Below are 15,678 nucleotides of genomic sequence, written 5' to 3'. Positions count from 1 at the left end.
AAATAGGCCTGAAATTTATATTCCTCCAAATCAGTACTGTTTTAGCTGGTCAAGTTATTTTTAGTGACCGTAAAAGCACAGTTTTTGTTCTGGGTTGAAAAACAATTCCCAAATTTGCCATTCTCAAAATTAGTAGTTTCTGCTATATCAGGCCTACTTTAAATCTATCCCAAAAAGGGTATATTAGATTCAAGATGCTGATAGGGTCATTCTGAAAAACTTAACACACACGCTACAGTGCAGATACAAGTCTAATTCTGTGATTAAACGTATACCTGTCACACAGCGCCTAAAAAATAGGCCTCACATTTATATTCAGCTAAATCTGTCATTACTGGTGTGCCTGTATTAGTGTAATACGGTACCTAAATAGATAGCCAGACAGTGTTAGGTGTCTGTAAAAAAAAGGCCTGAGTTTTAATTCAATACATTGGCCCGAATAATATTTTTCTTATTGTGGTGAACGGGAACAATGAGGAAAACATCTAGTAAGGGACGCGGACGTGGACATGGTCGTGGTGTGTTAGTGGACCCTCTGGTGCTGGGAGAGGACGTGGCCGTTCTGCCACAGCCACATGTCCTAGTGTACCTCAGGTCCCAGTAGCCGCCAGAATTTACAGGGATATTTGGTGGGGCCCAATGCCGTTCTAAGGATGGTAAGGCCTGAGCAGGTACAGGCATTAGTCAATTGGGTGGCCGACAGTGCATCCAGCACGTTCCCCTTATCTCCCACCCAGTCTTCTGCAGAAAGCGCACAGATGGCGCATGAAAACCAAGCCCATCAGTCTGTCACATCACCCCCATGCATATCAGGGAAACTCTCTGAGCCTCAAGTTATGCAGCAGTCTCTTATGCTGTTTGAAGACTCTGCTGCCAGGGTTTCCCAAGGGCATCCACCTAGCCCTTCCCCAGGGGTGGAAGAGATAGAATGCACTAACGCACAACCACTTATGTTTCCTGATGATGAGGACATAGGAATACCACCTCAGCACGTCTCTGATGATGACGAAACACAGGTGCCAACTGCTGCGTCTTTCTGCAGTGTGCAGACTGAACAGGAGGTCAGGGATCAAGACTGGGTGGAAGACGATGCAGGGGACGATGAGGTCCTAGACCCCACATGGAATGAAGGTCGTGCCACTGACTTTCACAGTTCGGAGGAAGAGGCAGCGGTGAGACCGAGCCAACAGCGTAGCAAAAGACAAAGAGGGAGCAGTGGGCAAGATCAGAACACCCGCCGCCAAGAGACTCCGCCTGCTACTGACCGCCGCCATCTGGGACCAAGCACCCCAAAGGCAGCTTCAAGGAGTTCCCTGGCATGGCACTTCTTCAAACAATGTGCTGATGACAAGACCCGAGTGGTTTGCACGCTGTGCCATCAGAGCCTGAAACGAGGCATTAACGTTCTGAACCTTAGCACAACCTGCATGACCAGGCACCTGCATGCAAAGCATGAACTGCAGTGGAGTAAACACCTTAAAAACAAGGAAGTCACTCAGGCTCCCCCTGCTACCTCTTCTGCTGCTGCCGCCTCGGCCTCTTCCTCCGCCTCTGGAGGAACGTTGGCACCTGCCGCCCAGCAAACATGGGATGTACCACCAACACCACCTCCTGCGTCACCAAGCATCTCAACCATGTCACACGGCAGCGTTCAGCTCTCCATCTCACAAACATTTGAGAGAAAGCGTAAATTCCCACCTAGCCACCCTCGATCCCTGGCCCTGAATGCCAGCATTTCTAAACTACTGGCCTATGAAATGCTGTCATTTAGGCTGGTGGACACAGACAGCTTCAAACAGCTCATGTCGCTTGCTGTCCCACAGTATGTTGTTCCCAGCCGCCACTAATTCTCCAAGAGAGCCGTGCCTTCCCTGCACAACCAAGTGTCCGATAAAATCAAGTGTGCACTGCGCAACGCCATCTGTGGCAAGGTCCACCTAACCACAGATACGTGGACCAGTAAGCATGGCCAGGGACGCTATATCTCCCTAACTGCACACTGGGTAAATGTAGTGGCGGCTGGGCCCCAGGCGGAGAGCTGTTTGGCGCACGTCCTTCCGCCGCCAAGGATCGCAGGGCAACATTCTTTGCTTCCTGTCTCCTCCTCCTCTTCTTCCACCTGCTCATCCAGTCAGCCACACACCTTCACCACCAACTTCAGCACAGCCCGGGGTAAACGTCAGCAGGCCGTTCTGAAACTCATATGTTTGGGGGACAGGCCCCACACCGCACAGGAGTTGTGGCGGGGTATAGAACAACAGACCGACGAGTGGTTGCTGCCGGTGAGCCTCAAGCCCGGCCTGGTGGTGTGCGATAATGGGCTAAATCTCGTTGCAGCTCTGGGACTAGCTGGTTTGACGCACATCCCTTGCCTGGCGCATGTGCTGAATTTGGTGGTGCAGAAGTTCATTCGCAACTACCCCGACATGTCAGAGCTGCTGCATAAAGTGCGGGCCGTCTGTTCGCGCTTCCGGCGTTCACACCCTGCCGCTGCTCGCCTGTCTGCGCTACAGCGTAACTTCAGCCTTCCCGCTCACCGCCTCATATGCGACGTGCCCACCAGGTGGAACTCCACCTTGCACATGCTGGACAGACTGTGCGAGCAGCAGCACGCACGTGTCAGTCGCACTGCAGAACAGCACCACTTCACCACCAATGACTGGGCCTCCATGCGAGACCTGTGTGCCCTGTTGCGCTGTTTCGAGTACTCCACCAACATGGCCAGTGGCGATGACGCCGTTATCAGCGTTACAATACCACTTCTATGTCTCCTTGAGAAAACACTTAAAGCGATGATGGAAGAGGAGGTGGCCCAGGAGGAAGAGGGGTCATTTTTAGCACTTTCAGGCCAGTCTCTTCGAAGTGACTCAGAGGGAGGTTTTTTGCAACAGCAGAGGCCAGGTACAAATGTGGCCAGACAGGGCCCACTACTGGAGGACGAGGAGGACGAGGATGAGGAGTAGGTGGAGGAGGATGAGGATAAAGCATGTTCACAGCGGGGTGGCACCCAAAGCAGCTCGGGCCCATCACTGGTGCGTGGCTGGGGGGAAACACAGGACGATGACGATACGCCTCCCACAGAGGACAGCTTGTCCTTACCTCTGGGCAGCCTGGCACACATGAGCGACTACATGCTGCAGTGCCTGCGCAACGACAGCAGAGTTGCCCACATTTTAACGTGTGCGGACTACTGGGTTGCCACCCTGCTGGATCCCCGGTACAAAGACTATGTGCCCACCTTACTTCCTACACTGGAGCGTGATAGGAAGATGCGCGAGTACAAGCGCACGTTGGTAGACGCGCTACTGAGAGCATTCCCAAATGTCACAGGGGAACCAGTGAAAGCCCAAGGCGAAGGCAGAGGAGGAGCAAGAGGTCGCCAACGCAGCTGTGTCACGGCCAGCTCCTCTGAGGGCAGGGTTAGCATGGCAGAGATGTGGAAAAGTTTTGTCGCCACAGCTAACTGCACCACCACCTGATACGGAACGTGTTAGCAGGAGGCAACATTTCACTAACATGGTGGAACAGTACCTGTGCACACCCCTCCACGTACTGACTGATGGTTCGGCCCCATTCAACTTCTGGGTCTCCAAATTGTCCACGTGGCCAGAGCTAGCCTTTTATGCCTTGGAGGTGCTGGCCTGCCCGGCGGCCAGCGTTTTGTCTGAACGTGTATTCAGCACGGCAGGGGGCGTCATTACAGACAAACGCAGCCGTCTGTCTACAGCCAATGTGGACAAGCTGACGTTCATAAAAATGAACCAGGCATGGATTCCACAGGACCTGTCCATCCCTTGTGCAGATTAGACATTAACTACCTCTTCTTAACAATATATTATTGTACTCCAGGGCACTTCCTCATTCAATCCTATTTTTATTTTCATTTTACCATTATATTGCGGGGCAACCCAAAGTTGAATGAACCTCTCCTCTGTCTGGGTGCCGGGGCCTAAATATGTGACAGTGGCCTCTTCCAGTGGTGGGTGACGTGAAGCCTGATTCTCTGCTATGACATGAAGACTGATTCTGTGCTGACATGAAGCCAGATTCTCTGTTACGGGACCTCTCTCCTCTGTCTGGGTGCCGGGGCCTAAATATGTGACAGTGGCCTCTTCCAGTGGTGGGTGACGTGAAGCCTGATTCTCTGCTATGACATGAAGACTGATTCTGTGCTGACATGAAGCCAGATTCTCTGTTACGGGACCTCTCTCCTCTGTCTGGGTGCCGGGGCCTAAATGTGTGACAGTGGCCTCTTCCAGTGGTGGGTGACGTGAAGCCTGATTATCTGCTATGACATGAAGACTGATTCTGTGCTGACATGAAGCCAGATTCTCTGTTACGGGACCTCTCTCCTCTGTTTGGGTGACGGGGCCTAAATATGTGACAGTGGCCTGTTCCAGTGGTGGGTGATGTGAAGCCTGATTCTCTGCTATAACATTAAGACTGATTCTGTGCTGACATGAAGCCAGATTCTCTGTTACGGGACCTCTCTCCTCTGTCTGGGTGCCAGGGCCTAAATGTGTGACAGTGGCCTGTTCCAGTGGTGGGTGACGTGAAGCCTGATTCTCTGCTATGACATGAAGACTGATTCTCTGCTATGGCATGAAGAGACTGATTCTCTGCTGACGTGAAGCCCGATTCTCTGCTATGGGACCTCTGTCCAATTGATATTGGTTAATTTTTTATTTTTTTATTTTTTTTTTAATTCATTTTCCTATCCACATTTGTTTGCAGGGGATTTACCTACACGTTGCTGCCTTTTGCAGCTCTCTAGCTCTTTCCTGGGCTGTTTTACAGCCTTTTTAGTGCCGAAAAGTTCGGGTCCCCATTGACTTCAATGGGGTTCGGGTTCGGGACGAAGTTCGGGTCGGGTTCGGATCCCATAGCAGAGAATCGGGCTTCACGTCAGCAGAGAATCAGTCTCTTCATGCCATAGCAGAGAATCTGGCTTCATGTCAGCAGAGAATCAGTCTTCATGTCATAGCAGAGAATCGCTCAACTCTAGTTATGGAGTCTATTCAGTTTCTGTTCAGGATCCTGTCTTTTTACCTGACAAATAAGTCCTGCATGTAATGTTTTTTTTGTCCGGTCTTTGACAGAATCTGCGACAGAGCATCATACAGAGCAGATGTGAACAAGCCCTTAAGTAGGCCTACTATTAGTTATTCTGATTCCTTCAACTTTCGTACTCCTCCTCACCTAAAAATACTACTTAAAAATGGTAAGAGGAATATTTTTACTCTTCAGGAAAAAATGTAGTGCGACCTCTGATGGTATTAGGAACATCTTATTAAAATTTAATTCAAAAGTTTAGTTACTCTTTTTAACAAGGAAGATGACAGTATACTGCTTACAAATGTAAGGTTATGCACATGGGAAGGAATAAGTGTCACCGGTACATACTAAATGGTAAAACACTGGGTAACACTAACATGGAAAAGGGCTTTGGGATTTTAGTGAACAGCAAACTAAGGGCTCTTTCACACTTGCGTTGTTGGGATCCGGCGTGCACTTCCGTTGCCCGAGGTGCCCGCCGGATCCGTAACACCGCAAGTGAACTGAAAGCATTTGAAGACTGATCAGTCTTCAAAATGCGTTCAGTGTTACTATGGCAGCCAGGACGCTATTAAAGTCCTGGTTGCCATGGTAGTGGTGGGGAGCAGTGTGCTTGCTGCCCGTGCGGCTCCCGGGGTGGCGTCGGGGCGCCCCATGCGCATGGATCGCGTGATCCATGCGATCGCGCGATCCATGCGTGTGGGGCGCCCCGGGAGCCGCGCGGACGGTGGGTGTGCTGCTCCCCACTACACTTTACCATGGCAGACAGGACTTTAGTGTCCTGGCAGCCATGGTAACCATTCAGAAAAAGTTGAACGTCTGATCCGGTAATGCGCCGAAACGATGTTTAGCTTAAGGCCGGATCCGGATTAATTCCTTTCAATGGGCATTAATTCCGGATCCGGCCTTGCGGCAAGTGTTCAGGATTTTTGGCCGGAGCAAAAAGCGCAGCATGCTGCGGTATTTTCTCTGGCCAAAAAACGTTCCGGTCCTGAACTGAAGACATCCTGATGCATCCTGAACGTATTCTCTCCATTCAGAATGCATTGGGATAATCCTGATCAGGATTTTTCCGGCATAGAGCCCCGATGACGGAACTCTATACTGGAAAAGAACAATGCAAGTGTGAAAGAGCCCTAAACTGTAGAAACCAGTGTCGGGCAGCTGCTGCCAAGGCCAATTAGATAATGGGTTGTATCAAAAGAGGCATAGATGCCGTGATGAGAACATAGTCCTGCCACTTTACAAATCACTAGTCAGACCACACATGTAGTACTGTGTACAGTTCTGGGCTCCTGTGCACAAGGCAGACATAGCAGGGCTGGAGAGGGTACAAAGGAGGGCAACTAAAGTAATAACTGGAATGGGGGGAATACAGTATCTTGAAAGATTATCAAAATTAGGGTTTTCAGTTTAGAAAAAGACGACTGAGGGGAGATCTAATAACTACGGTATGTATTACTAAAAATGCTACAGTTTTCTGAAATTGTGTTAAGTGTTCTTGCCTCCACCAGTAGTCTATAACTGGAGTGGGCGGAGTAACTGGGTGGACTGGGTTGGGTAACTGTTGTGTGGTTGGAGTAACTGTGGAAAGGTTGGACTGGGCAGAGTAACTTTATGGAGTGGGCAGAGTAATTGTGTGGAGTGTTTGGAGTGAGTAAACATAGTAAACATAGTAAACATTACACTAACCAATTGATTAATAAAATTTAATGGGATTCTGTCACCTCTTTTTACCCTATAGTGATGCGGACATGCACGGCTAGATCGCCGCTAGCGTGTCCGCAATATACCTGTCCCATCTCTGATTGGTTTTATTTGTGTTAAAAAAAGATTTTATATATGTAAATCAGCCTTGTAAGGAGCCCAAGGGGCTGTACTAACCGTTCTGGAGCCCAGCCAACCCCCCAGTGAAGGAGCCTAGCACCGCCTGTATCCACGAATCTCCTCCTTGCTCAGAAAGTCAGATCGCCGTAATCTTCCTGTGCGCGAGCTCGCGCATGCGCAGTTCCTTCCCTGAAGTTGATGCCAGCACAGGGCAGAAACACTATGCCGGCACTGCGCATCGCGAGATTACGGCAAGCAGCGTTTTGGTGTCCACCTCCAAAGCGGAATGGAGACGGAACGGAGGCAAACTGATGCATTTTGAGCAGATCCTTTTCCATTTAGAATGCATTAGGGCAAAACTGATCCGTTTTGGACTTCTTGTGAGAGCCCTGAATGGATCTTACAAACGGAAAGCCAAAACGCCAGTGTGAAAGTAGCCGAACTGTGAAGCACTTTGGGCAACAACATTGCAATTAAATGTGCTATATAAATAAATAAAAGTTGAAATGCATTTCTCACTCTATCAAGCTTGCCATGTGCACTTTTTAAAGGGATTCTGTCACCTCTTTTTACCCTATAGAGATGCGGACATGCACGGCTAGATTGCCGCTAGCATGATAGCAATATACCTGTCCCATATCTCTGAGTGGTTTTATTTCTGTTAAAAAATGAATTATATATATGTAAATCAGCCTGGTAAGGAGGGAGAAGGAACGCCCACTAGAGAAGCTGATGTCTCCTCCCCATTGCTCCGATAGTAATTGGCATATGGAGCAGGAGAGGAGACTAATGGGGGCACAGAGGGCGAACGGAGAGGCGCCCAGGAATAATGGTAAGTGCTGGGTCATCTCTGGGCGCCGCTCTGTGTAGGAAAAGTCCTATCATTGGTGGCGCAGTGCGCCCGCCCCTCCTCCTCCCTTCTCTCCGTTCATTTGTGGGAGCAGCAGCACAGGGGGGAGGGAGGACTGCCTCCTTCTCCCCTGTGCTGCTGAGGGAACATGAGCGCGCTGAGAGCAGTATCGAAAAAATGGAAATCCCGGTATCGTGTCAAAAGTATCGATTGGGTATCAAAATTTTGATACCTGCAACAACCCTAATTAAAACATACATTTATAAAAACATTAGCAGTCGAATTTTGTGTAGGTAGGCTTGAAAATGAGGGAGTGGTGGCAGTTTAGAAATCATGTCCTGATTTTTCAGCTCACACTCTAGCTTTTGTCACACGCTGGCTGCTCACACACCTGGGTTCCTATGGCAACTCACAAGGGGACATCCTCTGCGTCTGAAAGAAAGAAGGTTTGTACACCAACATAGAAGAGGATTCTTTACGGTAAGAGCAGTGAGACTATAGAACTTTCTGCCTGAGGAGGTGGTGATGGTGAACTCCCTAAAAGTGTTCAAGAGGGGCCTAGATATAGTTACTAGAATTCGGGGGGGGGGGGGGGACGACGACAGTTGTTGATCCAGGAAGTTATTCTGATTGGAGCCTGTAGGAGCTGGTAAAATAAGGAACATTGGCTCCTACATTACAGTTATTTTTTTTTCTTATTGTTCCTCTGGATCAACAGGATAAGAGGTTGAACTGGATGGAAAGATGTTTTTTTTTTTTTTTTTCCAGCATTACAAACTATGTTACATACCAGGCAGTTTGCAGTAAGAAGGCAGCAGCATCCTGAACGTAGAGTTGCAGCATGTATTACTTGGAGGGATACACCTATATGAGAAAAGTATAAAATAGGGAGCAGGATGGAGACCATATCAGGGGGTCTTAAAATAAATGAAGGAATAAGGATTGCAGACTGAAACTTAGTATTATGTTTCCTCATGGTTACCACTAACTTGCAAAAATATTTTATTCCTTGTCGAAGGAGTCCACAGCCTTCGATGACCAAAACCTGCACATTTAGAAGCCTTCCTGGTATCATAATGGAAAAAAATTGTAGAATTGATGTACTTTTTATACTCTCTGCATCATTCCTGTGCAATTAGTTTGGCTAAAACACATTATTGGTTTATCAGCCTCTTGTTTCTGGGTTTTATTGCAAAGTTGTCTTCTAATCTGCTTTCCTTGTATTCTATTTCATATAGGACCTGTCACGTACGGACATGAGAAAGCCACGGCGTAAAGCACATCAAGATGTCAATGGACAACAGTCTTCATCTTCTTTTTGTTTTTCATGTTCTCCCACACGTGAAAGTCTGACCTATGCTCAGGCACAGCAAATGGTAGATGTTGAAATTGAAGGGCGTCTTCATAGAATCAGTATTTTTGAACCTCTTCGGATTGTTTCTGAAGATGAGCTTACAGCTCAAGACATAACTGAGTGCAATAGCAATAAGGAAAACACTGAGCTAACTCTTTCTACCAACTGTCGGAAAACCTCCACCAAAAGTAAAAAGAATGAGCTTTGCCCAAAACATGCAGTGAATGCTAATGTGGAACAACTACCACATCCTGTATTCCGTGTAGTGGAGACAGATTCTTTAGAAAATACACTGGAAACCCCAATTTTGCCGGACAAACTTTATCGCTATATTGAGCGTCCCGCGGAAGAGCTAGATAAAGATGTTGAATATGATCTTGATGAGACTGATTTAGCCTGGTTGGAGATAATCAATGAGAAACGTCACACTGATGGCCTTTCTACAGTACCTGCTGACACATTTGAACTTTTGTTAGATAAGTTGGAAAAGGAATCTTATCGTCAAAGCCGCTGTACTGGTGTGATACATTCGCCTGTTGATGAAAATGCATTTTGTTGTGTATGCCTGGATGATGAGTGCCATAACAGTAATGCTATATTATTTTGTGATATGTGCAACCTTGCAGTTCATCAAGAGTGCTACGGTGTACCATATATCCCAGAAGGACAGTGGCTCTGCCGCTGCTGTCTGCAGTCGCTATCGAAACCTGTAAGTTGTGTGCTCTGCCCTAACCAGGGTGGAGCTTTTAAACAGACTACTGATGGGAGATGGGCTCATGTAGTATGTGCAATCTGGGTTCCAGAGGTATGCTTTGCCAATACAGTATTTCTGGAGCCTATTGAAGGTGTCGATAATATTCCACCTGCTCGGTGGAAGCTAACCTGTTACCTTTGTAAGCAAAAAGGACAAGGTGCATCAATTCAGTGTAACAAGGTAAACTGTTATGCAGCATTTCATGTCACATGTGCGCAGAGAGCTGGCCTGTTTATGAAGGTAGAACCACTACGTGAAACTGGGCTGAATGGCACCACCTACACTGTTCGCAAGACTGCATATTGTGAAGCTCATTGCCCCCCTGGCACTCAACAGAAAGAACCCATCAAAGAATATGAAGGTGTCAATGACCAGGACAGGATAATAAAAAATAAAGATGAAAAAAGTAAGAAGCGGAAAAGTGGAAAGAAGTTCTATGAGAGTATTTCTGAAAAGAATTACATAGAACCGGTGCATAGGAGAGGTCCTGTGACACTTATGACTGTCTTACAGATTCCTTTGTGTAGGTAAGGTGAAGTCAATGTAGGTGCATGTTTTTGTTTTTTAATTCATGGGCACATTTTCCCCCTGCTACACTACCAGGGCAGAATTTTGATCATGTGAACCTTTGCATTTTCCTTTTGTGGGTATGTAATGTATACATGTAATCTGTAGATATATGATGTATTTATCACAATGTTAATGTTACCAGTATACTAGTTGGGTCTGATTGGTGCTGGTCCTGTGGATTCTAGTATAAGTTTAATTTTAAAGGGAATAGGTCATCCATATTTTTTTTGCCAGTTAAAACCAAAAAGGGGCACAAATACTTTTATCTAATCAGTTTTTTTTTCTCATTGTAGATATTTTTTTTCCAGAACATGATTATTGAGACCTTTTGTCTAAGCTGTTGTTAACAGTATTCATAGAGATGCTTTATATCAATAGTCAGGATGAGGCCTCATTGACTTCTATGGGAAGGGTTTCTAGGCATGCTCTGTGACCTGTGCATAGGTCAGCCAACAAGCATTGGTGTAGATAAGATCTGACAGTCACTTATCCTGAATGGTGGATTCTGTGTTATCTGTCTGTCTATATCTATCTAAGGCTTGTTTCACACCGCCAGCAGTCTGTTCCAGAATATAAAAACACTGCACAAAACCGGTATTTCTCTGGCCATTTCTCAGCAAATTTGCCGGATCACCGCCGGACCCCATTACTGCATTCTGGCAGTGTCCGGCAAAGTGTTCCAGATCGGCAGACGCAAGTGTGAATCAAGCCTAATCTTGCTACCATTCTAATCCGGCCAGTGATAATAAGATGTCTGCTGAAAAGTGATTACTACAAAAACTGCACGTTTTTAGTTTTTTTTTTATATAGATAGTGACATGGATAATTATAACCTCACCAAAAATTCTTTAAAAATATATGTTTTAACATACAAACTTGACTTAAAGAATACGTTATTCTCTGGTGAAAAAATCCCTTTAGGGCTGGATTCAGATACTGCTGATTTTCGACAAGGATTTTGCAGTGATAATGATAATCCATGTTAAAGATGCCTTAAAGGGGTTGTCTCCCCTCATGCATTGATGGCATATAGCTAAAATATGCCACCAATGTTAGATAGGTACGGGTCCCACCACCTCTGGGACCTGCTCCTATCTCGCAAGACTTCGCAAAGTAATAACTTCGGCTTATAGGAGCCAATACATTCTAATACTGTACGGATCGCTCGCTCCATACAGTATTCAAACGAAGTATTATGCGAATCGACTTTGGATGTTTCATCCAAAGTCTATTCGCTCATCCCTAATGTAAAATGTATAACCTCCGTGGAGGCAAAATTAGTTTTAGCTCAAGTTACGCGAGACTTCGGTGAATCTGAAGTCGGGTGTGGTACCCTTTGGTACCAAACCCGACTTCAGATTGCTATTTTAAAATGTTTTTAAAGACTCCGAACTGATTACCGACTTCATTCACCGAAGTCTCGCGCAGCTTCGGCTGAAACAAATTTTGCCTCCACGGAGGCAATACATTTTAATGTTATACGGAGACAGGTCTCTGGACAGCATTCAAACGAAGTGTTTGAACGAATCGACTTCTGATCTTTGATCCGAAGCTTGATTCACTGAACACCAGTCTTCACATCTGATGACCTCTGGAAATGTTAGGTTTGGGAACACTTTTACATGGATCTTGGTGGCCTGGCCGTGCTTCAAAGCATTATTCTTCTGGGGGGGTAGCAAACCCCTGCTATTGGTAGTACAGGGAGAGGTGGATGCGTTTATGGATATTTCTGAGACTGGGGGTAGTAGTAACATGTTGGGGGTTGTGAGAAAGCTGTGGCGTTCTCTCCTCCTGAATTCTCCATCGAAACTAGGAATTGGGAAACCAGCATGCTCCTGTATATCTGATGTGTGACCTGTCCATGTTATGGAAATAAAGTGCTTCACTGGTGACAACGCCTGTCTTTCGTCGGTCACGAGCTAATTTCTTGACAGGAAGTTCTGAAAATAGTTTAACATAGGCTTGGCAATTTCCATGGGGGTGAATGGAGCGGTGGCCACGTTTGCATGGTACATTCCCGGTTCATTTCTATGCGACTTCCTGAAATAGCCAAGCCTGTGCTAGACTATTTTCGGAACTCCCATAGAAGTGTGTGGAGAACACGCTGCACATGCTCGGTCTGCTTTCCTTCCCTTTCGGGGGCCAGATCTGGGACCTGCACCTATCTGACATAGGTGGCATATCCTATCCTATCAACGCATGTGCATAGATCTTCAAATTGCTATTCATATGTTATGGATAAAAATTTTGTCATAGATATTTTAAAGATTTTCCTAACTGTAATACCTGCAAAGACATGCATAAAAAAGAGACTCTCACAAATGTAAAATATAGGTACATGTGAGGGCATCCATACAATGTGGATTGGTAATGCATCCACGTGCATTAGCCCTAATATTTCTATTTAAACAGCCCAGATCTCAGAGCCACTCGTGCAAATTCAACACAAAAATACTATTCGTGATAAGAAGAAAATAAATGCTCATTCCAGATAACTGACCCATGTAATTGTGCCACCAATCAGCCGACAAACTCTTGTCAAAACACGATCTTTTTGTAAGGTGAGATGTGCTGCAGGTAAAACAATGAATCTGCACGAGTACTAAGAATGTGTTACATCAACAGATTATCTGACAGATTTTCTCACCAATCATTGGTCAGATGGCCAATTACACACACAGATCTTTTTGTTATACACATTGACTATTGGTCTGATTGGACAGAAATTGGTAAGATAATCTGTTTGTATAATATAGGCCTAACAATCGTAGTAGCGATTGTTCATTCCCATACAGGAGAAATAATCGCTGCATTTAAATGATGCTTAAACGTGTACACCAGGGGTCGGCAACCTTTTTTGTGCAGAGAGCCGGAAAAAAGAAACTAAGCTGAAGTGCTGAGTGTATCGTGCCATACAAAGTGATATAACACAAACGTGACATAAACCAGGTATCTATTAGCAACATCCCAAAATTCTCAACAACACTGCCTGACTTGCACAGTTTAAAAAAGTTTCCAGCTTTTTAGAAAAATTGCCTTCTGGCAAATATATGGATAATAAAGCATGTCACTGCTGATCTGAATCTGTATATGGGGGACCCCCACCAATCATATCCTTACTGACAGTAGGGGAGTGCAGCCTTCACTCATTTTCACTGACTAAGGGCTGCCCTCCCCCACCACTGTCTGCCGTGCACTGGTGCCCCATATACCGGTCACCCCCACAATAATAACAATCAGAGCTCACCCCCATGCACCAATCACATCCAGATCTCACCACACACACACAGTAATCACATTCATACTTAACATCCCCACCACAACCCCCAAAGTAGTCAAAGAGCTTGTTCTCCCCCCCCCCCCCCCCCCCCAAGCAATCATTTTCAGGCTCCCTCAATCCACCAAAGTAATCAGAAAACTGTTTTTCAAACTTAACCAGCCCCTACTCCCCCAGCAATCACGTTCAGGCTCATCATTCTCCTGCCACCCCCTTTCCCCCAAGAATCACATGCAGGCTCACCGTGCCCTCCACCCACAAGTAGTCATAAATCTTGCTCCTCTTCATCCCCCCAGCTATCAAATGCAGGCTCCATATTCCCTCCCCCACACACCCCAAAGTAGTCATAAAGTTGGCTCCTCATCCCAGCAGCAATTACATGCAGGCTTGCCATCCACCCCCAAACTAGTCACAGTGCACGTCCCCCCATTTTCCAAAGTTCACCAACCTCCCCTGCAAATTGGTCACCGTGCTCATTCCCCTCCCCCTTATTTCACCACCCCCAAACTAGTCACAGTGCTCGTTATCCCATTTTCTTATTTATTTATGTTACACACTTATATAGTGCTGACATATTCCGCAGTGCTTTACAGACATTAGCATCAAGCTTTCCCCAATTGGGCTCCCTATCCAAGTTCACCATCATCTGCCCACCGCTAAAATAGTTACAGTGCTCAATATGATTTCAGCATGACCTTGTGTGGAGAGGGGAGGAGGGGCATCTAAATCAATTTTGGGGTCTGATCAGGGGTCTAAATAGATTTTTGGATCCGTCTGGGCCATTAATTCAGTTTGGATTTGGGTCAGGGTTTATCATTTATTAAGGGAACTGGCCTGGGGTGTGAATTAATTTAGGGGTCCTCCCCCACCTGCAAACTAGTTACAGTACTTGTTCTCCCATTTCACCATCCTCCCCCCACCCCCAGCTAGTCAAAGTGCTCATTCCTTCATTTCACATTTCCCCCCACCCTCAAACTAGTCAAAAAGCTAGTTTCCCTATGTCGCCAAGCTCACATGCTCTCCCCATCCTCAGTCCATACACATACCGTTATATGGCAGTCCTGAGGAGGAGCATTGCAGCAAGGTAGCAGAGTCCCACAATTTATTGTGTCAATGTGCATGTCGGGACGCGTCTGAAGTTTTTTTTAATTGAGATACAGAGCGGCGGCAGGGAAAGTAACAAATGGTGACAAGACTTGCTGTCATTTAGTGACAGCTGGCATGACAGCAAAATGCAGTCTGCATGACAACTCGGGCACGTGTGGGAATGAAGAGTTGTCTTGTGTCTCAGCTCATATAAATGAGCCCTAAGGTAGTAAACATAGCAACAAAAGTTTTATCAGTTTTATTTATCACTCCCCACAAATGAAATGTCCATGAGGGAATCCAGAATAAATTGTGTTTGACCTAATTAAAAAATAAATAAAAGCAGCTCTGATTATTTGCCATGGGCTACTTTTCTTTAGTTATTTTGATGCATCAGTTTCACTGACTAGATGGACGGTTAAAAATAACAAAATAAATCTTTATTGAAAACTCTTATAATAAAATCACTCAGCTTGTGTTGCCTTAGGCTAGTTTCCCACTTGCGGCAGGACGGATCCGACATGCTGTTCACCATGTCGGATCCGTCCTGCGGCTATTTCGCCGTGCCCCCGGGCCGCCGCTCCGTCCCAATTGACTATAATGGGGACGGGGGCAGAGCTCCGGTGCAGCACGGTGGTGCACGGCGAAAGCCGCTGGACTAAAATTACTGCATGTCAGGTTTTTTAGTCCGGCGGCTTTCTCCGTGCACCGCCGTGCTGCGCCGGAGCTCCGCCCCCGTCCCCATTATAGTCAATGGGGACGGAGCGGGGGCACGGCGAAATAGCCGCAGGACGGATCCGACATGGTGAACAGCATGTCGGATCCGTCCTGCCGCAATTGTGAAACTAGCCTTACTAAAGTCACCAAAAACACAGGCAGATCGGGACTAATGTCTGACTTAGACT

The 15,678-nt window shown here is 46.4% G+C and overlaps 1 protein-coding gene across 8 annotated transcripts in view; it reads left to right on the top strand.

The window, feature by feature from the left end:
* Window positions 1-15,678, top strand: part of BRPF3 (bromodomain and PHD finger containing 3) — a 292,941-nt gene that overhangs the window by 112,575 nt on the left and 164,688 nt on the right. For 7 of the 8 annotated variants that reach the window (XM_040424140.1, XM_040424143.1, XM_040424138.1 and 4 more), the window contains one exon: window positions 8,971-10,367. The exons of the other annotated variant lie outside the window; for it this stretch is intronic. In XM_040424140.1, coding sequence (XP_040280074.1) covers window positions 8,971-10,367 — 1,397 coding nt within the window. The remainder of the gene's footprint in view (window positions 1-8,970; window positions 10,368-15,678) is intronic. 8 annotated transcript variants of the gene reach the window in all.

The sequence above is a fragment of the Bufo bufo genome, chromosome 3, assembly GCF_905171765.1.
Source record: "Bufo bufo chromosome 3, aBufBuf1.1, whole genome shotgun sequence".
NCBI lineage: Eukaryota > Metazoa > Chordata > Amphibia > Anura > Bufonidae > Bufo > Bufo bufo.
The sequence above is the reverse complement of the archived record's forward strand: the minus strand, read 5'-3'. Positions and strand labels throughout refer to the sequence as shown.